The sequence below is a fragment of the Podarcis tiliguerta genome, assembly GCF_965153285.1.
Source record: "Podarcis tiliguerta genome assembly, chromosome: 3".
Classification (NCBI taxonomy): Eukaryota; Metazoa; Chordata; class Lepidosauria; order Squamata; family Lacertidae; genus Podarcis; species Podarcis tiliguerta.
In genome coordinates this window covers 39,295,191-39,320,610 of record NC_139536.1, presented here as the reverse complement: position 1 = coordinate 39,320,610, position 25,420 = coordinate 39,295,191, and the positions used below count along the sequence as shown (strand labels likewise).

The 25,420-nt window shown below is 41.6% G+C and overlaps 1 protein-coding gene and 1 long non-coding RNA gene across 4 annotated transcripts in view; one reads left to right on the top strand and one right to left on the bottom strand.

Moving 5' to 3' along the window:
- LOC310673668 overlaps nucleotides 1-18,486 on the top strand; it is a 42,296-nt gene extending 23,810 nt beyond the window's left edge. For 2 of the 3 annotated variants that reach the window (XR_014509160.1, XR_014509161.1), the window contains 3 exons: nucleotides 15,820-15,981; nucleotides 17,224-17,339; nucleotides 18,190-18,486. This is a non-coding gene — a long non-coding RNA (uncharacterized lncRNA). Of the gene's footprint in view, nucleotides 1-10,237; nucleotides 10,265-15,819; nucleotides 15,982-17,223; nucleotides 17,340-18,189 lie in introns of all 3 variants that reach the window. The other variant, XR_014509162.1, reaches the window with a different exon arrangement.
- Nucleotides 18,487-22,365: 3,879 nt separating this feature from the next.
- NLRC4 (NLR family CARD domain containing 4) lies at nucleotides 22,366-24,890 on the bottom strand. The gene is given in 4 exon segments (XM_083432271.1): nucleotides 22,366-24,349; nucleotides 24,355-24,537; nucleotides 24,541-24,785; nucleotides 24,788-24,890. Coding segments are annotated over 4 exon segments (714 nt in total). The 5' UTR covers nucleotides 24,855-24,890; the 3' UTR covers nucleotides 22,366-24,130.
- Nucleotides 24,891-25,420: the final 530 nt, after the last annotated feature.

Here is a 25,420-nt window from a genome sequence, read left to right as displayed (position 1 = left end):
AGTAGGTATAAGTCAGGGAAAGGACTGCTTTGTTTGTCTCATTGTTTCTCTGACTGTCCATTATATACACAGTTTCATGTTTTTCATTCTGGAAGTGGTTAGTGCAAAATGCTGCAGCGTGATTGCTAACAGGAGCGACACATTGTCAGCATAGAACAACTGTGCTCAGAGATCTGCAGTTGTTGCCGATTTGCTACCAGGGCAAGTTCAAGATGTTGCTATTAGTATTATAAAGCTCTTAACAACTTGGGATCAATTTGCATATGATACCACTTTATCCTGTTTGTCCCCACTCGACCATGTCAAGCAGCAGAACTGGCACAATTACAGGTGCCACATAAGACTGGTTCTGCATTTCTAAGAACTTGATCTTTGGTGTGGCAGCACTTATACTTTGGAATACAGTGGTACCTCGGGTTACATATGCTTCAGGTTACATACGCTTCAGGTTATAGACTCTGCTAACCCAGAAATAATACATTGGGTTAAGAACTTTGCTTCAGGATGAGAACAGAAATTGTGCTCCGGCGGCATGGCGGCACCAGGAGGCCCCATTAGCTAAAGTGGTGCTTCAGGTTAAGAACGGACCTCTGGAACGAATTAAGTACTTAACCTGAGGTACCACTGTATATCCTGCCTATTGATATCAGGCAGGCACCTTTACTGTACTCTTTTCAGTGCCTGCTAAAAACATATTTATTTTTTTAGACAAGCCTACCCAGATGTTTAGAAAGTTGATGTGAGTCTTAATTTGTTTTTCTTCTATTGTTATTTTAACTTTTCAAAGGTATTAAATTATTGTTATTTTTCTTAGTGTTTTTTTTTTAAAAAAATGTAAAACACTGAGGTTTTCTATAACAAAGCAATGTATAAATTTGTTTTTGTGTAGTGTAGCAGTGGTTAAATCCTTTGCTGTGGCTAATGCTTGGAACTACAATTCCCAGTGAGCAGGTGCATATGACCATCATTTCAAGCTAAGAGAAAACTATGAAAGCAGATGAATTTTCTGAATACAGTGGTACCTCAGGTTAAGTATTTAATTCGTTCCAGAGGTCTGTACTTAACCTGAAACTGTTCTTAACCTGAAGCACCACTTTAGCTAATGGGGCCTCCTGCTGCTGCCGTGCCACCAGAGCCCGATTTCTGTTCTCATCCTGAAGCAAAGTTCTTAACCTGAAGCACTATTTCTGGGTTAGCAGAGTCTTTAACCTGAAGCGTATGTAACCTGAAGCGTATGTAACCTGAGGTACCACTGTACTCGCTGAGAAAACTTGCAAATGCTGACCCAGTTTCAAACTGAGCTGGGGGAGTTCTCCCAACCCTTGTAAAAACCTATGCAATAAACTTAATACAAAAGGCATTTCAGGCAGCTGCAACTGCTTTTTAAAATGTAATCTACAAGTAAACATGCAAACCCTGGATGTAGGGACTAACTGCAGGTTGTGATTTTTCTTTTCTTCTTTAAGGTACAAGGGTGATGTTCACTGGAAATGTGTGGAAATGGAAGATTCCCCAAACCTTTGATTACAAAACAAAAAAATCCCCTCTTGTACTGCAGCTAGGCATGTTCAGGGAATCCTTCAGAATCTATGAAAGCTGGGACATAAGAATGCATTTATCCGTGACACATTAATTCCCTCAAACTACAGGACTCTTGCTGTTTGTTTGTCTTTAAGAAAAACATGGTGTTGTGGTTAAATCTCATGATAAGGGTTTGGGAGCTCTGTAGCACTATTGCCAAGGCCATAAGCTTCCTGTGCACTTGAGGCATAACAGCAGCAGACTCATTTTTCAGAATGCAGCTCACTTCTGAACAGATGCAAAGCACAAGGGGTGTGTATGAGAGAGGCTTTAATCTCGGAGTCAGAGGACGATGAGCTGGCTTAGTCTGGGGCTGTTATGCCACTGGCTGAGGAACTGGAGAAGTTTCCTGATACTAAGCAGGAAGCTAGTGGTCAGATGCCTAACGAATCTGAGACAAGAACCCAAATTCTATTTGCCTGAAGAATCATAGGAACATAGGAAGCATTCTTATACTGACTCAGACCAATAGTCCATTTAGCTCACTGACTGGCAGTGGCTGTCTATGGTTTCAGACAGGGACTCTTTCCCATCTCTATGTGAAAATGCCAGGGATGTAACCTGGGACTCTCTACAGGCAAAGCAAGTGCTCTATCACTGAGCTACTGCCCTTGCTAAAGTATCTCCACATCACTGCACCTGCTCAACAGCGCTAGAAGGTTTCCAGGTGGGATACCACGGAAAAGAAGTGGAGTGCTTGCCTTCAGGCTGGGGTTGGCCATTTAAGAATTCACACTCTTTGGGCACAAAGGAAGGGAGCAGGTGGAAGGAAGACTGGATGGGGAGACTCAGTTCCCTGCCAGCCTTTGTCAGAACAAGTGGCTCACTTGGAGCTCTCCATGGTGCTGCCTTTCCTCATGGGTGTCTGCTATGGATTGATCAGAACAACAGTCGCCAGAACAAGAGTTGCCAGAAAATCTGCACTGGGAAAAAGGTAGCTGGAGAGACAGTGGTGCATGGAGTATGAGAAAAAGGAGGCTGGTTCATTCAGACAAAGAAGGCAATGTCTTCTAACTTAGTGCTACACTTGAAGAACTCAGCAGAGAGAAGGATAGGCTCTGCCTGGTGTTGGCTCTGGGTCATCTTAATGTTGGTCTCCCTGCCTTGTGCCCCATTAGTCCCAATAGGCACCAACAGCCAGTTAGTTCAGGAAGCTTTTCCCTACTCCCTTGCTCCATGAAATTCCTTCCTCCACCTTGACAAACACACTTTATACCTGTTCATTTTAACACAGAGATCATGCCACTATCGCCTCTAATTAGGCGCCAAGTCAAATTAATTTTGGGCCAAATGACTTTCAGAACTCTGTGCTAGGAACTCAAGGTACTACTGAGAAGGTCTTCTACTGAGCATTTATGAGTAGCTTAACACTTAAATGAGTTATGGTGTTAAATTTTTGCATGCCTATCTTTTGGAATTCAGCTATATTGCATGTGATCAGTCATCACCTTTTCCAAAGAGATTGTGCCCACCCCAATCCAAGCTGTAAAGCAGTTGGACTGACTAGGATTAGAATGCCTGAGCAAATGGGCAGAGACCCCAGCCAACATGTTAACATGCAGAAAACTTTTCTTCAGTTAAATACTACAAGGCCTTGCTGAAACATACTTTTAAAAAAACTGTTCTGGTGTTTTACATTTACATTTTGGAACAGGGTTTATTCTATCCAAGATGGCAATTGCAGATAAAGCAATGCATCTGTCATACCACTTAAGATGTATCAGGCAACCCTCCCCCACTTCATGTTTCCCTGCCTCCTCAAAACGTAAGTGTTTGTGGATTCCCCTTGACCCATCAGTGGTTGGAACAACCCAGCCCTCCTCATCCGATCCATTTCTCTGCCAGCAAAAGTCAGTGGTGCTGGACTTGAACTGCTACAGTCAGTAATGCTACCACCTGAAATTTGCAGAGATGTGCATTGTTTCTGCCTTTGCTGTTGTGAGCAAACTAAACAGTTAAAAAACAACAAAAAACCTGCCCTGCATTTTGTTCAGGCAGGAGCAGTGAGAACAGAAATGAAAGCTCCGGGTACACTCATTATTCTTTTCTACATTTGCCTATTCATGTTTTGGATTCTTGCTGTAGAATTTAGTTGGAATAGGCTGGAGCAGTTTTGAAGATTCTTGCATTCCCTCCCCCTTGTATAGCTTTTCATAAATAATCCCAATGCAAGTAGGTTGAACGTAAGTAAATATAATTCATCAACAGTGTTTCTAGGGGGGAAGGAAAAATTTCTCAACTTTTCAGCAATTTATTTTACCATTTAAATCAAGCCTTGGAGCTTTCCTTAAACAGCCTTTAAATCTGCCACATTTGAAAAGTTATTTCAAAGTTTAGAAATCCCTCTCTTGTTATATGTGTACTAAAAATATTGTTCCAGGGTCATATATTATTCCTGAGGTTGTTTCCCCAAGAGGTCTATAATTAAAGGAAGGCTATGTTTGCAGTTGTAAGGTTTGCATTTTACACTATGTATGTTAACATTTTTGGTCCCGGTCCTGCAAGCCATCAAACATGCATTACCTGCCCTACAATGTCATTTGTGATATGTGGCACTGGACCCAGGGGGCTATTCACATGAGTCTGCTGGATCAGCTGTTGCTAGGAAACTATAGATACAGATTACAGTAATGGCTTCTACAGAATCTGATCTTGAAGCATTTCCTTCCTCCAGCATTTTATTAGCACTTCAGGGTTTGTCTGGTCAAATAAGTCTATTTCACTACCTGGCACACACAACTCCTATAGTGATAGATGTAGTTTTGTCCTCCTTTCTGATATAAATATCAGCTTTTGAGTCATTTGAGGTTCAGGTGTCTTTCCAGCTCCTGTATCTTGGCTCACTTGCAGTCAAATGCATTTCCCAGAGCAGGGAATAGAAACCAACTCCTCTCTGCTCTATTAATTGGACATTTGTTTGCTGCAGTTGAATGAAGGCAGCAACAGGACTCACAGGCTTCTTGAAAATTACTTCATATGCTTTTCAGGTCAATAATTTAGGGGCTTCTTTCCATCCCCAAACCCACCTAAACAAATAGGATATTTGAATATTTCATTTAAACATGCTAGTAACTGGAATATAGGTTAAGTCAACTGTAAAATTGAGCCTCATCTGGAGACACAGGCTGCTTCTTCAACAGCGCCTTAGAGTGTGTGCAACAACTGCACATTCTGCTTTGTAGACCCACTGCCTACTCTCCTTTCACATTGTGGAACAAAGCTGGATCCTGATAGCTATTTAGGGGGCAGAAAAGGAGGGATGCCCCATAGGGCCAGTGGAGCAGTGAGATAGGAAGAATTGTAGCCACATACCAACTAAGTGCTATGAAACTTTTAGAGAGAGAGGCAAGTCTGGGTGTGGTTCTGGCAATCTGTCAGATGAGCTAAATACACTCTGTGGTATATGTGTGGCTTGGCTCTTTCACAACTAGTTGATTTAGTAACTTTTTGCTTGGAGTTTTTTAATGTCTATGGCATGGGCCAGCTGTAGGATCAGCAACTTTCTTTTGTCTGGCTTCTTGCATCTGCAGGGAAGCAGAAATCAAGGAGATTAAGCTTACAGTGTACAGTTTCTGTTTCCACACAACTGCTAATGGACCCCTGCTAGAAAAGGTTTAGAACCCTGTCCCTTGACTTGCTGTGTAGTGACTGTAAATGTGCATGCCAAAGTTTAGCAGCATACCCGGTTGAGCTGGGGTCAGTGCAGGTGTTTAAAGATGCCTCAGCATGTCATCTGCACAGCTGTAGGAAATGCAATGCCAAAATAGTGCAGTGACAAATTCAGGTTTGGGAGGGACCTTGGACAAGACATCTTCCATGACCTCCTCATTGGAATTATGAAAAGCTCCTCCTTCTCTTCATCACTGCATCGCTTGCCAGGCAGAGAGCTAAAGAGCAAGCAGTCTTGGCATTGCTGCTTCTCCTCGTTTCTGCTACTGTCTGGGCCTATAGCAAAAGGCAGAGAACAACCAAACAGGTTGCAATGATGAAGGTAAGGAGCAGCTTCAAAGAGCTCTTGGCACACCTTTAGGGTGTGAGGCCTTGGATAATGCCCAATCATAGTCTTGATGCTGGTCCTCACAGCGCATGTTGCACAATGTGTTGCATAATGTGCCACTGACAGTAATAGATATGCTCCAGTTCAGTATTTTAGGGGTTTGTCTCTGTTCCCATTCTGTCCCTGTTACATCTTTTGAGTGAGATGTTAGGGGTTTATTTTATTTATATATTAACGGTGCTTATAATACCAACTAAAAAAAAAAGTTCTTCAGGCAGCTTACAAAGACAGTAAAAAAATAAGATACAACATTAAACAAACTACACACACTCACAAATGCAACATAAAAAACTTCAGCAGCAGAGAACAAAATCCTTAGCTTTTTTTTTTTTTAATGTCAGTGCAAACACATATGCATTAGGATCTGACACAGGCCTCAGGCCCCTAAATGTCTTGGACCAGCAATGCTTTTGGCAGCCTGCTCTCGGGTAAGCATTCTGCACGGGTACACAGCTTTATCAAGAAAGATCCTTTCTGGGAAAACTCCTGTCTGGCAGAGTTTTAACTTTAAAAAGGCCCAATACAAAAAGTTATCTATATTCTGAATTACTTTTTTTGGGAGCAAGCAAATGTATGCATATTTCAAAAGTTTAACAAGACAGCTTTGCTTTACTAGTGACATCAAGATAACGTCCCTTGGTTTTGTTTTGGAAATACTGTGGCAGACTAAAGATCGGCTGGGTGTAAATCATAAGCTGTGTGATAAATATAGCCCAACGTGCAAGTAAAGGCCCTTAACTTAGCTTAATGCCAAGTGCTTAGATGTGTCCAAAAAAATCAATTTATAAGATTTCACAGAGAAAGCCTTTGTCCTTTTGTATTTCACTTAAAGTATCACAGTGCTAGCACATATATATTTTAAAATAAAATGTCATCCAGAATATAATCAGTAATACAAGCAAATAGAGCATGATGACCTGCTGTGAGAGGGGCTGGCCCAGCCATGATTTTGTCCACATCCCTGTCTGCCTGAGTAATTTTAAAGACAGAAAACACCTTTGGGAATGAAAGGTAATAAGTAGGTTCAACAGTGAGGCATTTATGGCCAAGTGGTTCCTTGTTTCAGATCCAAGTATGAAATTACAGTGGGTGAAATGGAGAAGTTTGCCACGGTGCACCAGAAAGAGAAAGCGGGCCTTGGGAGCTGAAAACGTTTAATGGATGTTTTGAATGTTGTGCATATTGTGATGCAGAGTAGTTCTTGGTGTTGTGAGTTCATTGACTTCCTCCATGTGTGGGCTGTATATGTAGGTGGCAGTGCCAGCACCAGCACCATTCCTGGCACCTGGGCTAGCACTGGAACGCTCTGGGAATGTCTACCTTTATTGTTCCTTTTGTTTGCTTGCTCTTTTAATTGGTTGTGTGTTCTCTGCTCCCCTCCTAGGCTGGGTGGATGTAGCAGCAGCTCCACTGGTGCAGGGGCAGTATATCCTCCTTATAAACCAGTATATAAGTGGCTTATAGGACTGGCTCATAATTTTGTGAAGTTATTCCGAAGGAAATTGAAACAGTGGGATTCCGTCACTTTCTGAAGAAATGAAAAGAAATGTAAGCTTTCTGTATTTTGCTGTGTGAACACTCCGTAGTCCAGTGAAAATGCAAATTATAGAGTTTTCCTTTTAAACCCTGGGGAAACCCATAATCCTGCTCCCTCTCTCATGACACTGCCCTGCTCTTTCATGAACTTTTTCTAGTGTGAGGTTTTTTTTAACCAAACACACACACACACACACACACACTGGTAATCATTCCCTTCAGCTTTGGAATATCTACATCTGTATCACAAACTTAACAACATATCAGGAAAGTGACTTCATCTCCCCCCCCCCTTTCGCCTGCAGCAGTCTCCTGTTCCCTCTACCTACCCTATGAAGATGTTCTTGAAGTATGCTAGGGGCTTGAACTACTGGTTGTTTGGCTCTATTTTTCAAGGTTCATAGTTAACTCCATTTTTTTTTTTTCTGTTTTTACCATATATAGAAAGGCTATTGGATATCTGGGCTTGGGAGAGTTGAAAAGGACAATGTCTCTTTCCACAAAACAGTAAGGGCCAAGATGTAGATGGTAACCATTCACTGTTCCAACCTATTTTTGAACAGTATGTTGGTGGCATTAAAATAAGGATATTCATTTAACAAGCAGAAGGAACTGCTTCTCAAAAATGAATTAGCTGTCCAGACCAGGCAAAATTGATGCCAGATTCCAATTTGTGATAAAAGGTATTTGAGGCAGGCATCATTTTACACACTAATAAGCCATATCTACAATGTGCGGATACATCCTACTAGTATCAGCAAACATTCACATGGATGTTAAACAGAAGGAAGGTTGCTGCAGAGGATGACCCAGTCTTGAAAACTAAGCATACAACTGAGGTCTCAGTGTCAATGAGAACAGCAAGCCATTCCTTAGCCAAGAACGGGAATATCCTGGCTGCAGTTGTGCTGCTCAGCTGCTGGATAAAAGCCAGCACGTAAGAGAGTGACTTTTGTGAATTCCTGGAGTGGATCCATGTAGTGACAGCATTAATGTTTGCCCATGTGGGAGCTGACCTTAAAGTCCTACAGCCATACAAGCTGCTCATGTTATCTGCTGGCATTCTGCCCTCTCTGCAGCTACGTTTATGACCTTGCTTTATCATTGTGCTCAGCCCACTACTATATTAATAAAATGTTCATGTAAAATGTATACCAAATGTGTGCTCTCTGGCATGATGAAATGGAGATGAATAATAAATCCAAATTGCAATAATTTTATAGTAAAGGAATTCTTTGGTATTTTCTCCTCTAGAAAATTTATACAAGGAGTAAGTAGCCAGGAGAAAAACAGAGGGCCTCCATATGCATCCCATGGCTGAAGATGCTGCTGATTGTGTATTGTTTTTTCAGCTTTCCTCTTGAAGAAGATGTTTGCCCCTCCTGTTTGCTGAAAATATAACGGAAACACGAGGAACGCTCAATATCACAAGGCCGAATAATAAGTTCTCCACATGTATTTTTCTTTTCTGAAGTAATGGCTTCTCTAAGCTCATCTTCTGCTTTTTCATTGGTTTTGCACATTTAGTTGTCATTCTCTCCCCCCCCCCCTTTCCTCCTCCTGAAATTCCCCCCTCTTCTTGAACTCTAAACAACACCCCAAGGGTCCTGCTCCAGGCTGGCTGGAGACCTGAGCAAGAGCAGACCTGTTGAGGTCTGAGGAGAGACTGGAACATTTTGTTGCAGGTCTCCACTTGCCTTCCTGCAGCTCCTACTAATCCAGATGACAAGGTGACCTTTTGTATAGCCAGTTACTAACTTAGCTGTTACTCATTAGATTTCCTTTGAAAGAATCTCATCCACATATTGATCTGCTTAGCTTGAGAAAGCTAAAAATACTGCAGCATTGAGTGGCACATGATGCAGAAGTAAGCAGAAACATGAATCATTTATATCAAAAATGGTCAACTGGCAGTCCGCAAGCCACATCCGGACAGTGGAGCAATTTGATACAAAGTTCGATAAGATCTGTTGGGGCTCTTCTAATGTTCTTACATTTTATCTCTTGTAATTTTGATGTTTGCTCTTGTGGATGCAGCTATGGATAAACTGCAGTCATTTCTGATGTGAAGCCTCCTTAGCACATTTTTTAGTGTTGGCAATTTGTCACATGTGTGGTGATGGGTTAGTGGGTGGTCGCTATCACCATGCCCCTACTTCTCTTTGCTCCTCAACTGCCTACCAAACAAAAGGCACCTACAGTGGTACCTTGGGTTACAGACGCTTCAGGTTACAGGCTCCACTAATCCAGAAATAGTACCTTGGGTTAAGAACTTTGCTTCAGGATGAGAACAGAAATCGTGCGGTGGTGGCGGGAGGCCCCATTAGCTAAAGTGGTACCTCAGGTTCAGAACGGTCCTCCAGAACAAATTAAGTTCTTAACCCAAGGTAGCACTGTATTTTCACCAGCTGCCACAGACCGAAGGCATACCCTGTTCGAAGGAATTATTCTCTCAAGGTCTTCATAGAGTAAATTATGTGGTTTTACTCTGGATACTATTGTTGTAGTCCTACACTGGAGATAGATAGATGGATAGAGATAGATAGATAGATAAATAGATGATAGATAGATAGATAGATAGATAGATAGATAGATAGATGATAGATAGATAGATGATAGATAGATAGATAGATAGATAGATAGATAGATAGATAGATAGATAGATAGATAGATATGTTGCACAAAACCTCTTTATCATTATTTTGGTATTTCATTATTTCTGAGGGGGTTTTTTAGTGTGTGTGTGTGGGAATGCATGGTTGTGTGATTAACATTTACTGGGTGTCTGGGGCACTCCTAATATTTTGAGATGCTGATACCCACTCCAGCCATGCCACATCAAACAGCAAATTGAGATACCTAAACATCACTCTTGTGCAAGACCTTGGTATTGCAAATTAAAAACAAACAAACTGGAAATGGATACTGTGTGCACATGCACACACCACCAAGAGCACAAGTATCCATGTTGTTCATTGTGGAACATGATAAATAAAGGCTGGTAACATTTGCTCTTGAACTCCTACATCTTTACTGGGATTATATTTGTGCCTATGCATTCAGGCACAAAAATACCCAGGACAGAAAAAGGTACAGAACGATGAGAGAAGAGTGGATGAGAGGAAGGACCCATAACTATCCTGTATACATTCCACCACTCTCTTCTCACTGACGTGGATACCATGCAGCAGAATAGTGAGGAATATCTAGGCCTGACGTGGGGCAGAATGTATGGAAGCTAATGTATCAACCATGCTCAAGGAAATATTGGATCCAAATGACCTTTTTGTGATGTAAAGCTCCAGTCTGGAAGCTCATGTGGTCAAATGGTTATAATACAATATTTTATATGTTATGCTCCCATCACAGGAGCCAACTTCTAGGGGCCGAGGTACCTTCAGCCCCCCCCCCCTAAAATATTGGTGTGTGTTTTTCCCCCAAAACAACATGCAATTGCAGCACTGGTCTCCCAAGGTTGTACTAACAGTGCACTGTTGAAGACTTTCAGGGCTCCTATGCCTTTAATAAAACATCTCCTGTTTGCAGGTCCAGCCTGTTTTATTGCTTCCTGCTTATCTAGGCTGGGGATTCATGATGAATAGCCAAATAACTGCACTGTAATAAGCCCGGTTTCTCTCCTTAGGACAGAATTACTGTTTTCCTTATACTGGGCCAGATTCAACTACCCCATCCTGCTAGAGGAAACCAGCCCAAGGACTCTTCCCTAATACAGCAGGGCTCCCCTGCCATCCTGAAAGTTTGGCAGATCCCCTAGAGTAGCGTGGAGGGGGTAGAGCGGAGATCATTTCATTGGGCAAGAAGAAATGCTTTCAGTAATGGAACAATCTCATTAGTGCTATGTTGAATTCCACCCATTTTTTAAATAGTGAAATAGCTTGGTTAAAAAATAAAAATAAAATAAAAACTAATTTTAAAAGGTAAGGAAACCAGAAATTAAAACCTCCCCCACTTCTTCCACAAGTTTTTCTCCCAGGCAAGGGTTTTTCCAGATATAATTTCTTCCAGCAACTTTAGTCCAAGACCCAGTAATTAAAACGGAAGTGGCGCTGTGGGTTAAACCACAGAGCCTAGGACTTGCCGATCAGAAGGTCGGCGGTTCGAATCCCCACGACGGGGTGAGCTCCCATTGCTCGGTCCCTGCTCCTGCCAACCTAGCACTTTGAAAGCATGTCAAAGTGCAAGTAGATAAATAGGTACCACTCCGGCGGGAAGGTAAACGGTGTTTCTGTGCCCTGCTCTGGCTCGCCAGAAGCGGCTTAGTCATGCTGGCCACATGACCCGGAAGCTGTACGCCAGCTCCCTTGGCCAATAAAGCGAGATGACCACCGCAACCCCAGAGTCGGCCACGACTGGACCTAATGGTCAGGGGTCCCTTTACCTTTACCTATACCACATAAGACGTATCTGTATTAGAATGTTTTGGATCTGCCAATGGTGGGCTTGTACAATGGCTGTTCCCTGTATACACACATCCATGTTAATTCTGCTAGGAACGGTCAGCATGGGGATTAGCAGGGTTGACATTTGGATTATAGGTTTAGAAATGCCAACATGCCAATCATCTGAAAGAAACACTATGATCACCACAGAAATGCCCTAACTTCTGTCTCTTGTACTGAGCAGTCCAGTTTTTACTTGCAAAGACACGGAAGGGTCTCGTAACAAAAAGTATCTTCCTTGTCTCGTGTGGTCTCAGGAAAGAAAAATGTTCTGCATAAATGGCCAACTGCTACTTCAGCTCTATGTATATGCTGCACTGCAGCTCATATATTTATCTCTCTGCCTTCATACTTCCTTTGAGAAACAGCTGACCCTTGCTTAATAAATTTCATGCTAGACACAACCCCAAGTAAAAGAAAAAAAGACTGAATGAATAGACATCCGGATAAAGCCTTTGGTAAAATGAATAAGACATTGTACGGTAATGAATAAGATGTGTAGTCCACAACCCACTTACTCCAGAGCAGTCCAGTGACTTAATGGTACCATTCCAAAGTAAATAGATTATGGATTGCACTGTGTGTGAGCAGAAATCCTTCAATTAGTTTATTCAGAATTTATATTCTTCTTAAATATAGCCTATACTATACAACTGATGGCAAGCTGAATTATTTATTAGCTCATTTTCCAGTCATCCTGCTGATATGTGCACACTCTGCTTGCATATACATTCATGGAGTAAAAAAATGAAATAATGCCCTTATCCTATGAGAGCCTAAACCAGCACAGCAGGTCATGCCGTGCCAATGTTCTCCTGCTTAAAATAGTACCTGTTTGAAGAGGGGTAAATGCTCCACTTTTATTTATTTAACAGGATTCTGAAACCGCTTAATTAAAAAAACATTCTAAGTGCTTTACATATAATATTTAAAAATAAATTATCAAGAAAACCAGATATTTAAAACAAGTTAGCCTAAAAGATTTCAAAATAAATCAGTAATTTCAAAAATATACATTGTAAGATTACATATTAAAATGCATGTCAATGAATGAACTTTATTACGGTCTCAGACCAGGATTAATGCTTGTCAAATATACATGTCTGGGTTGACTAGATTAAACAAAAGAAAAACTTTTGGCAGGTGCCAAAAACCATCCAGCAAAGGCTCCTGCCTAATATCAAGTAGCAGGGAGTTCCAAAGTTTAGGTGATATCACACTGAAAGATCACTTGCAAGTATGGAATGAATATTATGTGGCCCTGTAAAAGTGCCAGTTCCAAACTATGCATTTATAGTAATGCTTTGGCTAAAGCAGATCATGTCCTTGTGTCCTTCTTTGTCCAGTGGACTTTTCCTTTATGATGAGCTGTTTGAACGGTTTTGCCATTTTCTGTGTTGTACAACTGCACCCGAGTACCGTGGTCAGGAATATTGTTTTAAACATATATTAATGTGATCTTAAAAGAGTGACTGCATAGGAGACCATCGCAAACCCCAGCCTGTATCCTGTGGAGTCGGTCTGCAGACTCCATGGTGTACTTAGCACAGGGGCAATAAAAGAAAATAAGCCTTAGCAGGAGGCGTTAGTTTCCTGTCCAGAGCTCAGCTTAGCTTCCCAGAGGAAGGAACACAAAAGTAGAGTCACCAAACACTGCAGTGGCCTGGCTGATGAGGCTGATTCTCTGTTACCTCACTGACAATCTCATTAGGGCGCTCTTGATGATGTTTGGCTATGCTTCATAATGTGAAGACCCCAATAAGAAGTTACTTGTTAGCCTCATGAAAAATAGCCACTGCAGATAAACTTTAACGGCCAGTTGCCTCGCAACCAAAAGTCTGTCTCGTGAGAGAATCCAGTTGCTCTAGCAACAGCCTTTTGACAGGTGCTGAGAGCCACAGACAGCAGAGCTCGTACTGGTGGCTGGGCCAAAGGACACTTGACTGATACACCACACTACCCTAGACAAACAGATTACTTCACCAGCAACACTTGCTACCCTGTGAACTCGTAGTAAATACACATTTCAGAATGTGTTTTCTGTTACAGAAAGAAAGGAGCTCAAGGCATCAAAACACCGGTTAGAAAATTAAATACTTATACTCTGAATTCAATGGAAAGGAGGGAGGAACAATTTGCAAATCCCTGTCATCTCACTGAAAAAGACAGTGGCAAAGACATGAGTGCAGTTAAGCTGGGGGGGGGGGATAGGGAAAACAGCTTTGGGTGGGCAGCATTTTCCAGCTCCTGCAGTCTGTTTTGCCATTTGTTTCGTAGCGTCTATACCATAGCATCAAGTGTCCTTTGTTCTAGCCACCAGTGCAAGCTCAACTGTCTCTGCAGCTCATAGCTCGTATAAAATGGACCCTATTATTTTCCTTAGTTTCTTAGTTCAATATTTAAAATACTAATGTTTAGAAAGTTGGTGCTATAATCATATACACTAATGTACTGAAATATACCTGAAGGATCCTCTCAACCCTAACATACCAAATTGAGCCCTTTGGTCTGCAGGCGAGAGCATCCAGCAGGTATCCTCTTATCAGGAGGTTTGTTCCACACAATGTAGGAATTTGGCCTTTAGGGTTGTGGTACCTACTCTTTGAAATCTCATCCCTTTGAATATTAGACGATTTCATGTATGCCTACAGATGAGAAATTTTACGATTTTAATACAGTATCTTTTTCTTTTCGCCATTTTGGACAAAAAATCGGTCAACCAAAATTACTGTAAACGAAAATTTAATGGCAAAGGGTTAGAAAAAGAAGCTTATTGGGAATTTTTTCTGCCAGCTCAGACTCAAATGGTAATCAGTTATGTTGGGGAGTCACCTGCAGGGAAGGAGGTACATAGCATTCCCTAAAAACCACCAGCACATCACCTCCTTTTAAAAGCAGGCTAATCCACAAACCTTTACGTTTAGGCAAATTGAGTTCTACTGACTTTAAAGGCAGAACATTGGTTTGACTTAAATGAGTTGTGGCTAGGGCTGACTTACCCACAGATGAATGTGTCCCTATGGCCACGTGACTTACCTTCCACTGAAGTCAAAGGGACTCTTTCCTTTGACTTCACAGAGAGTTGTATCAAGCTCTGTTTGTCCGAGAAAAAGCTAATATGGAATTTAACTGAATAAACACTTTAGCAGTGAAGATTACAAAGTAACCTTTCACTTGGTCTTTTTCTTAAACAGAAGGGAGATGTTTTGCTGCCAGTTTGGGTGTTTATTTTCCAGTTTCCATAGAAAATAATTGGTCTCGTATTTTCTCTCTGCCTAGGAATAAATACCTTTATTCATGCTCCCTAAACTTAGCAGCACGCACAGCCAGGACTCATGCTGAGACTCGATCCAAGCTGTCTCCTGCCACAATTCACTGTGGACAGATAAGGCTGTACCATTTTTATGTGGGGCTTTGAACCACTGGATGAAAGTATATATTTCTTGCAGCACATTTATCCTGTTGACTTCTGCAGTTCCAGCCCAGAGATAGAATGCTAAATAGAGAACAGTAGAGGCCATCAGGGCAAGAAGCCCGACAACGACAGCACCCGCTGCATATGCTGTTATTTAAAGCATTATTGTTTTCCTTATTACCCTAGAATCCATCTGTATTATTATTGTTCCACTTTGGGAATATTTTAGGCTGAACTGCAGGTTAGTTAACATGGAAAATACTACATATACAGCATCCTAAAATACAGGCATTAAATGTAATAACCCAAAACCAGCCTAAGTAAATGAGAAAGAAACGGTGTGTTAGGCCAGGGTTTTCTTGCTGGCATTAAGTTATATGGCATGGTCAACAAGAGCCCTGGACAATATTAGACTGACCCATTTGCTGTCATTTCATCACACCTCCTGGAGAGCCAGTATTTAGGGGTAAGCTCAGCTTCTCCTTAACAACCTCTATACATTACTCAGGATCTCTGTTTGCTTAGTCCAATATGGAATAATTCGGGCTACTTTAAACAGCATGGCCAAAATTGTGGTGGACCCTGGGGTCTCAAATTTCAACAGCACCCTGTGCAATGGCAAAATGGATGGCTCCCTCTCACCTTCCATTCTACATCATAGTTGTGGTTTCCCCTGTGGTGCCCCCAAGGCTCCACACCAAGGTTGCGATCCCCTAAATCTGCCATGTCGGAGCTTCACTTAGTGGGCATATCATTTATACACTGTTCAGGGCCAACTGGAATCCCAGCTACAATTCTCCTGGCTTGTGTACTCATGCGCCTTTCAGCAAGTCCCAGGAAATTGCAAAGTGGAGGAAGAAGGTTTGTTTTCCTGGGTCCTAATATAACATCAGCCCCAACCCCTGGTATGGCCTGGCTATAAATACTTCCAGGTAAGTCTTTTGCTGTTATATATTATCAGAAGTGAGTAGCAGACAGTTCTTGTGGTCTGGAGCTCAAGTCAGGTCCATGCAGGGGTGGGGGCCAGCCGGGTACATTTGCCCTGGGTCTCGAAGGGCTAAGCCAGCCAGGGGCTGCTGCCAAGGACCAGCTGCTTTTTGTTTGAGCTTATAACTTTATCCTAACAAGGCTACCACCCTGGGCCTCAGAAGAGCTCTGCACTGGCCTGGCTCAAGTACTTGTGCTTCTCTGCTCTCCAGTTCCTGTTGAGCCAGTGTGGTGTAGTGGTTAAGAGCGGTAGATTCGTAATCTGGGGAACCGGGTTCGCGTCTCCACTCCTCCACATGCAGCTGCTGGGTGACCTTGGACTAGTCACACTTCTCTGAAGTCTCTCAGCCCCACTCACCTCACAGAGTGTTTGTTGTGGGGGAGGAAGGGAAAGGAGAATGTTAGCTGCTTTGAGACTCCTTCGGGTAGTGATAAAGCGGGATATCAAATCCAAACTCTTCCAAACTCCTCTTCTCCTACAGCCTGGCTAGGGTTCTTCCTAGTACTCACTGTTGTGCTTCAAATGTTTTATCTGGCTACACCCGCAGCCAATCCTGACCCCCGGAATGAAGACACCTCAATGAGGCTTGCAGACCACACTTTGGAAACCCCTGATCTAAAGAACTCCTCCCACCCCATTAGGCCATTAAGTGCAGAGTCGATGGTTACTTAAAGCTACTACATACTATGTGATGTGACAGAGTAACCACTTCACAAAGATTAAAAATGTACAAGTGGGATCAGAAAGCAAGTATATGGACCCTTTTGACAATATGGCAGAAGACTGGCCTACATTCACTGCCTTGAGCAAGTACATTGTGCCCTGTGATCCTCCCAAAAAATAAACTGCCAGTATTGTTGAACTAATAAATTTACATAGCGATAGCAGAGGCTCACTAGAGGTTTATCATGGAACATACACAACAGAAAGTAGGCTGGAAAAAACATGCCCAGGTAGACAACTGGAATTCTGGCCTATAACTAAATGATGATGGTGGTAACAACAACATATTCATTTCCAGTTCAGTACATGCACCAACAAGAACCCACATTTTCAATTTATTTCTGCAAGTGTAACCTGTAAAATACAAAGCCATTTACCTGTACAAAACATATTGAATATTTATTACTGAATGAAGTGTGCCATAAATGCAAGCCGAATTTCAATATGTTTTCTTACATTTTAGGTGTCATAACAGTAGACATTGACTGAGGTGAAAAGAACAACACTTGCTGCAAGCAGTCCGAAATGGAGGGTATGCCACTCGTGACCACAAAGTTTTTCTCTCAAGTTCCAACAGTGGTAAATATTTTTCAGTGCCTCCGTGTGAGGACTGTATTATTTAAACAAGCCTTTAGCTATCCTTCTGAGGCTTCAATGAGTCATGTCTCATATTAATAGGTTGCTGTGTCTCCTCCAGCTGTGAAAGCTTCTGTCCTTACACAGTGGTGTTGTGTTTACATAAGGCCAAACTGCAATACATACAAATGGCCATGATAGCAAGGGGTGGGAGTCAACAGACTCTTTCCCAACTTCTGATCTCTCTCTCTTCCCAAATGAGGTTTCTTGCATTTAAAAAGCCCATCAGGCTACAGTTACATGTGTCTATGTCAGTGGTTCTCAGTCTCCACCCCCACCCCCAATAGGCCACTTTAAACTTCTGAGGGTCTTGGCAGATTTTTCTATCTGCTGTAGAATTTGTAATGTGCTGTGCTAGATGATACAAGATTTTTAATTATTTTTTTGTTGCTGCTTTTATTTATTATATATTGTACTTCATTGTATTACAGTATTCCATAGAATAATGAGGCTTACCATAGCAAGGATGCCCACATTCTGCCTGCCTGAATTTTTAGTGGGTGGAACAGGAAACACTACTGTAGCAAAGCCATGTTGGTGTCATTTTGTGAGCAGAGGCTGGCAGAACTGTTCTGATTTAGACACAGGATGACCCCTGACCCATCCAACCTGTTCCCCGAATGACGAATCTGGGATTTGGATAGCTACTAAATTCCCTTCTACTGGAAGAATTTGAAAATATGCCAGCAATGTAGCTTTTGTTGAACACCAGATATTTCACTTTCTGATCTGCTGGCCAGTCACTCGCAGAACTTTATTTATTGAAAGATCAGAGATCCATTTTTTCTTGCAGGACCAGAACCAGTGTTCCCATGCCATGGCTTATTATCATAATGTAGCCATTATCTATTTGACAGACACTATCATATATACATTGCTGAGGATGAATAGTTTTCATGGGTCAAACTGGGGAAAAAAGGCACAAGGGAAAAGAAGAAGCATAACAACATTGCTTTCCTCCATCAACCATTCAGCTTGCCTGATAACCCCAAATATATTTGCAAATAGTCTGTTTATCTGAACTCCAAAGTACACAAATATGCTGAACATATTTCTGGTCATTAAGAAAATAAAGTTTCATTGTACTCAAGAGCTCCACAAAAATAGAAATCTATTCGGTTGTGGGGGGGGGGGTGTGTGGAGCTTTTAAAAAGTGTTTGCTTTTCTGCTAGATCTTTAGCTGTCGTTGTGGCCTTCTTTTTCCCCAGTTGCTTTTAACATCAAACAAAAAGCTAAGAAAACACTTTTATATGATTCCAGGCTGGATTTACATCCTCAGGCAACTAGAAATAAACAGTTGCTTGCCACAGATGTCAGAAAGATTTTCTTCACGTGAGGTGGCACTTTGTCCTATAGCCTGAAGGCCATGAGATGATATGTAGGCAATACATGCGGTGTGTCAATAGAAATGTCACATCTGTCATGGCAAATGTGGGAAGTATAATTCTATAAGAACAGAAGAGTGGTGTCGTGCATCTTGTACTCTGCCACACAGAAGATGGAAGAGCAAAATGTTGCTGCATTATCCTCTCAGCAGATACAGATATTTTCTTCCCTGTGCTGTTCCTGTTAGAAAGTATGCTTAGATAAGGCTGCCTAGATTGACACTTTGTACCCAAAACAGAGCGATCGTGGGGTGTAGTGTGTGAGTAAAGTTGGGTGTAGTGTGTGAGTAAAGTCCTTTTGGCCTAGGGCTCACTGAAAAGCTGAAGAGAGATTCCCTCACTGAGGGAGCTGTGGAAGAAAGAAACTCCCCCAGGTTCTAAATCATGGGTAGGCAAACTAAGGCCCAGGGGCCGGATCTGGCCCCATCACCTTCTAAATCCGGCCCATGGACGGTCTGGGAATCAGCGTGTTTTTACATGAGGAGAATGTGTCCTTTTATTTAAAATGCATCTCTGGGTTATTTGTGGGGCATAGGAATTTGTTCACACCTCCCCCAATATAGCCCCCCCCCCAAGGTCTGAGGGACAGTGGAGCAGCCCCCTGCTGAAAAGGTTTGCTGATCCCTGTTCTAAATCATGCATTTGGGCTTGCAGACAATTTGTGTTTGTGTTTTTGGGTAGGTGGATCAACCATCGCTTTCTGCTAGTCCCCTTTGCATGGCCACTACTTCCTCAATGCTGCTATTCTGGCTGTGCCTGTAACTGTTTCCTCCAGGCTCCTGAATGGAGGAGTGTAGCTTTATTTTCTCTCTCGCATTTGATCCCTCCGATTTGCACAAAACCAGAAAACTGCACAAGCAAACCACATCAGAAGTTTCTACAACAGATATTGAACAGTAATCTGAAGTGTGTTGAGAATTTACAACTGCCTAACTGCTTTTGCTGCCTAACTGCTTTTCTGGGCAGGGATTTTTTAAAAATACAACAACCCAAAGTCTGTGTGCTATCTTTGGTACTTTATTGACATGACAGAATCGACAAATAGAAGGCAGGGACAAAGGGGAACATCCACTGGCATAGGAGTAAACTCCTAGGGGCTGGGGGTCCCTCTGCCCCACCAATAAAATATTTGAGGACCCCCCCCCATTTGCTATTCAAATGGTGTTCGTGCACCAGGTCATGTGACTGATTATGTGGGACAGGGCTTACTTAGCCCCCCCCCATATTTTATTCAAGTTTGCACCCCTGTCTACTAGTATGAATGGGAAAGACCAAAGCTGCTCTTCATATGCAAATTCAAATACCTGCAAGTGTGAACTACTACTGTCTAATCTGAATGGGGGGGGGGGATTGGATTAACAGCTTGATAATGTTCAGATCTCCTTCATGGATGACTGCCAAGTGGGGTGGGGGCGGGGAGTCTCCCATTTAAGATACCTGGGGATATCCAAAGGGTTTAATAATGGAAGTGAGTGCTGGACCATAAAGAAGGTTGATCGCCGATGAATTGATGCTTTTGAATTATGGTGCTGGAGGAGACTCTTGAGAGTCCCATGGACTGCAAGAAGATCAAACCTCTCCATTCTTAAGGAAATCAGCCCTGAGTGCTCACTGGAAGGACAGATCGTGAAGCTGAGGCTCCAATACTTTGGCCACCTCATGAGAAGAGAAGACTCCCTGGAAAAGACCCTGATGCTGGGAAAGACTGAGGGCACAAGGAGAAGGGGACAACAGAGGACGAGATGGTTGGACAGTGTTCTCGAAGCTGCTAACAAGAGTTTGACCAAACTGTGGGAGGCAGTGGAAGACAAGAGTGCCTGGAATGCTGTGGTCCATGGGGTCACGAAGTGTCGGACACGACTAAACAACAAATGTTCAGATGTGGACAAGCCCCAATCTGCTCTTGAATTCTATTAGCCTGGTGTAAAACGAGTTACAGTTCTATTCCAAAGATGTTATTGGGTTACTTGAATTTTTCTGGTTTCTTTCTGATTTTTCTCTGGATTATAGTCATAGAGAAATAGTGACACCCAGTGGCTAGGAACAGAAATCAGAATAAAATTCTGGACTTTAAAAAATAATTTTCCAAAATGACTTTATAGGAGGGGTGGGAACCACATGTATAATTACAACGAAAAAAAGGGGAGGGAAAACAAACAAATACAAAACACACAATAATTAAAACCAAATGACATAACTAAAATAGTAAACTTTTTTTTTAAAGTGGCAATGGATCTTGGTATGTCCAATAGCCTGTGCCCCAGAGGTTCTTCCCAGACACTTTGAAGCAGCCCTTAGTAATTCTTGCAATAATCCCAGCTGGGTTGTTCCATGAAGAGGAAGACTGAACTACTATATAACAGCTTGTTTGACTACAAAGACACACACACATCCACACAAAAAATAATAATTTGGGACCGATAATACTAAAATAAATAAGAAGTAAATTTCTATACCGCCCTTCAGCCAATAATCCCAGAGCAGTTTACAATATAAAAACAGAAAAATACATAATATAGTAACAAACAAAAACAATAACCCTCCTTCAGTTTAAAAGGCCATAGATTGTTTAATTAGCCAAAGGCCGGGGAGAAATGTTTTCACCTGTTGCCTAAAGATATGTAATGAAGACACCAGACAAGCTTCCCTGTGGGGATCATTGCACAAATGGGGAGCCATTGCAGAAAAAGACCATTGCTGTGTTGCCACCCTCCGGACCTCTTGTGGGGAGGCACTTTAAGAACAGCCTTGGATAATGAGGACAGGGTCAGGGTTGATTCATGAAATTTTGCAGTCCTGAGCCATTTAAGACTTTATAGGTCAAAACCAGTACTTTTAATTGGGCCTGGAAGCTAATGAGCAGCCAGTGCAGTTGGGCCAAGATTGGTGTTACATGCTCAAACTGTCTTGCTTTGCTGAGCAACCTGGCTGCCAAATTCTGCACCAGCTGAAATTTTTCAGCCATCTTCAGAAGTGGCCCCACGTATATCGCGTTGCAGTAATCTAACTTTGATATTTATAGCAAGCGTTTCCTGGTTCCTAGTTCACACACTTAAGCTGCAATCCTAACTCTGGGAGTAGGCCTTTCTGAATTCAGTAGCACTTCTGAATAGACATGATTAGGATTGCACTGTTAACCACCAGCCTGCACTAGAGGAAGAGTTCCCTTTACACACTAAACATTTTCCTGCACACACACACTCACAACAGGGTGTGCACATCCTTGTGTTGCTCCCCTAAGTATATTAGTCTCTCTTTACATTTTTGCATTTACAATCTACACTGGTTTGGACAGACAAAAACTGACAGTTCAGATCAGCTTTGTATTATTTAAATGTATTTGCCATATTGGATTTTTTTTTTTTTTTAGTTTTTAGAATTCTTGAATATTCTTTCTTGTTCATGTCATTATAGTCAGCCTCTTCCATGGGACAAACTGTGATGGATGGTCCATGAGTGGTCACAGGAACTTAACCTCCTTGGCCGGGGAAGGCAGGATACAAATAATAATAATAATAATAATAATTAAACAAAAACCAACACTGAGTTAAAGGGCATTGATATTATTTTATTTATTATAAAATTTCTTCTAAGTGGCATACATGACTCTGCCCCTCCATATTTTAGCCCCACAACAACTCTGTGAGGTAGGTGTCTGAGAGACGGTGACTGGTCCAAGGTCACCTAGTGATTATATTTGCGTGCTATAAAGTGTGAAGACAATTAATGTTCTGGTGGCGTGCCATTTGCTCGCCCACGAAATTAAGTGACGAAGGTGATCAACACATTCCAAGTCTCCACTGATTCAGGGCAACTGCTGCAATCATATGAGGCAGGTCAAGGCCAGGGTGACATGACTTTTCTGTGTAAGAATTTTAATTAGCAACAGCCTGGTAATGCTCATAAGCTGCTGAAAGTTAACAATTGCTACTGTTTGGGATTTATACCAAAAGGCTGTTTCTTTAACAATCCTCTTTCTCCTAAAAAGGAGATTAGACATTTATCGGATAGTCATCTACTACAAATATTACAATCCTTCTTCTAATCTTATTAACAAGCCTCTAAGGAGCATTAAGAACACTTTTATTACACTTGTGGGAAATAGTCCAACTAAAATGAACCCTAAAGCTGCTTATCTCTAGGCAAAGCCAGTACTTTATAACTGATGGGACTCCAAATCTCAACAAAACTCAACCCGGAAAGCTATCTGAAGCTAATTTTGAAATGACTTGTTCCTGTAGAACTTCATTGAGTGCAACGTCACAGGTGCACCATTGCCTTAAAAGCATTACAGAAAGCTTTATCCATGAAGTTGTCTCCATCCAAAGACAGCCCTACTATTAGGCAGAGAAGGAGGCAGCTCAGGCAGCAAATTTTAGGTATCACGAAAACATAACATTGTTATGTTATTTAATTTACTTTTCTGTTTTTACAGCCAGGGAAAGAAGGGGTCCTTGTGGGATCTTCTGCTTCAAATATTCAAATAACCAGGCTGGTTTTGTGCACAATGCACCTTGACATGGGGGGGATGAGGCACCATTTGCTAATCTGCCTCAAGCAGCAAAATGTTTGGGGCTGGACTGGTTCCACTTGCTCACATTTTATCAGCCTAGTGATGAGTACTATAACTTACCCTACAGCTGGTTTTACAGGTGGCCCCAATATATTTTTCTACAACTTTGCACAAACATTTATTTTTATTATTTACTTTATTTATTAAATTTGTATATCACCCTTCATCCAAAGATCACCGGCAGTCCACATTAATGTGGAACTTTAGATACTAAGAGTCTGACAGTCTCCAAAGTTTTTTGTTATCTTTAGGAGACTATTTTCCACCCAGTCTGACCAATGGCCCACCTGCATTATAGAATCATAGAATTGTAGAGTTACAAGGAACCCTGAGGATCATGTAGTCCAATCCCTTGCAATGCAGGAATATGCCGCTGTCCCATACAGGAATTGGACCTGTGACCTCAACATTATGAGCACCACGCTCTACCCAACTGAGCTATTTCCTCAGTTTATTGTTGACACTGATTGTCAGCAACTCTGCAGAGCTTCAAGCACTAGTCTTTGCCAGCCCTATCTGGATATGCCAAGAATTGTCCCTGGCACCTTCTACATGCAGAACATATGCCCTACCACTGAGTTATAATTTGGGATAGAACAGCAGTTTGATTCAGTTTGCATTTAAATACGAATCTACCTAATTCTCACTATTTGAACATATAATGCAAGTATACAATATGATGTACTGTACAATAAAATAAGGATGAGGCTATTTAGTGTTTCGGTTATTGTTGCACTTTTTTTTACAGGTCATACTGGAAATGTTTCTGTCCCTTGTTATAGTGTGCATTTCAAATGCGTTGTTATTCTACTAATGGTACACTCCACAAATGAGTTTCCAAGAACTGCAACTAGTGCTTCTTCCACTTGATAATTTCCTTCCTTTTTCATGGATTCTATTTCTGATGACAGATCATGGGAAGATGGCAATCCAAAAAGACTGTCTTGCTGATGAATGGCTGATAGGTGCCTGATAATTTTTCTGGTTGCTTCAGCTTATAATATACAAGTATACAGAAAAAGAAAGAAAGAAAAAGAAGTAAACTGTGGTATGTAGTAATAATATCTGAGACGCTATTCATTCTTAGAAGGTAACTATGCCCTCTGGTCTCCTCCTCATCCCAATTGGATGTTAATAACTTGGAAAGTCTCCAAGTGTATTCCTGGAAAGACTTATGAAAAATTCAAGATACCGGCTTTAGTCTCTGAGCTGTGTATTTATTCATGAGGACTATAGCTAGCAGGACTTGTTCTTTCACACTGGAGAAATCCTCAGGCTGAAAATCAAATTTGTGGTCAAATACTCCCTCTAGTGCTAAATCTCCACAGGGGTTTATGCTTGGGCGAAAATGGTCTTCACAAATCCCTCTGCTCTTGTGCTTGTTTTCCCCTGCCAGCAAATCATGTATTGTAGAGAAGAGAATGGTTTGTTTTGTGGATTTAAAGTAGTTTTCCCCACTTGGATGGCACAAGCAATAACTACAAACAAAGGGGTCTTCATATGGTTCTTGACCTGATTTCTGAAAAAAAGAATCTTTTGTATCTATTAACGACTGTTTTTGAATTTGCAAATGTCTTTGATCAGTGATTCTATTTCTGTGCATCTCTGGGGTTTGAATTAATCATATTCATCTAACAGAAAACTCTTGTTTGCCCATCTCATATTGTTCTGTAAGAAGTTGCTCACACACTGTTTCATACAGTCCAGCCTGAGTACTGCTCAGACTGATAAAGAAAACAAGCTTGAATTTTCTCATTGAATGTTGGTTTTCCATTAGCCCACAACCAGGCAATTCTTTTGAGGAGAGTTGTTTTTCCTTTGCCAGCTTCTCTCTCTATTATGCAGGTTGCCATATTTCGAAAAGTTGTTGAGTTTTTGTTTTTGTTTTGCAAAATCTCCAAAAAAGCCCCCGAGGTTTTAAAAGAATATTCACCAAAAAAATCAAGACTTCCGAGATGAGCTGCCATACACCAGACATTTTAACTGATTTTAGAAAATTCCACCTGGACGCTACTTTTGACAGACAAATCCCAGCTATGTCCAGGAAATTCCGGATTTATGGCAGC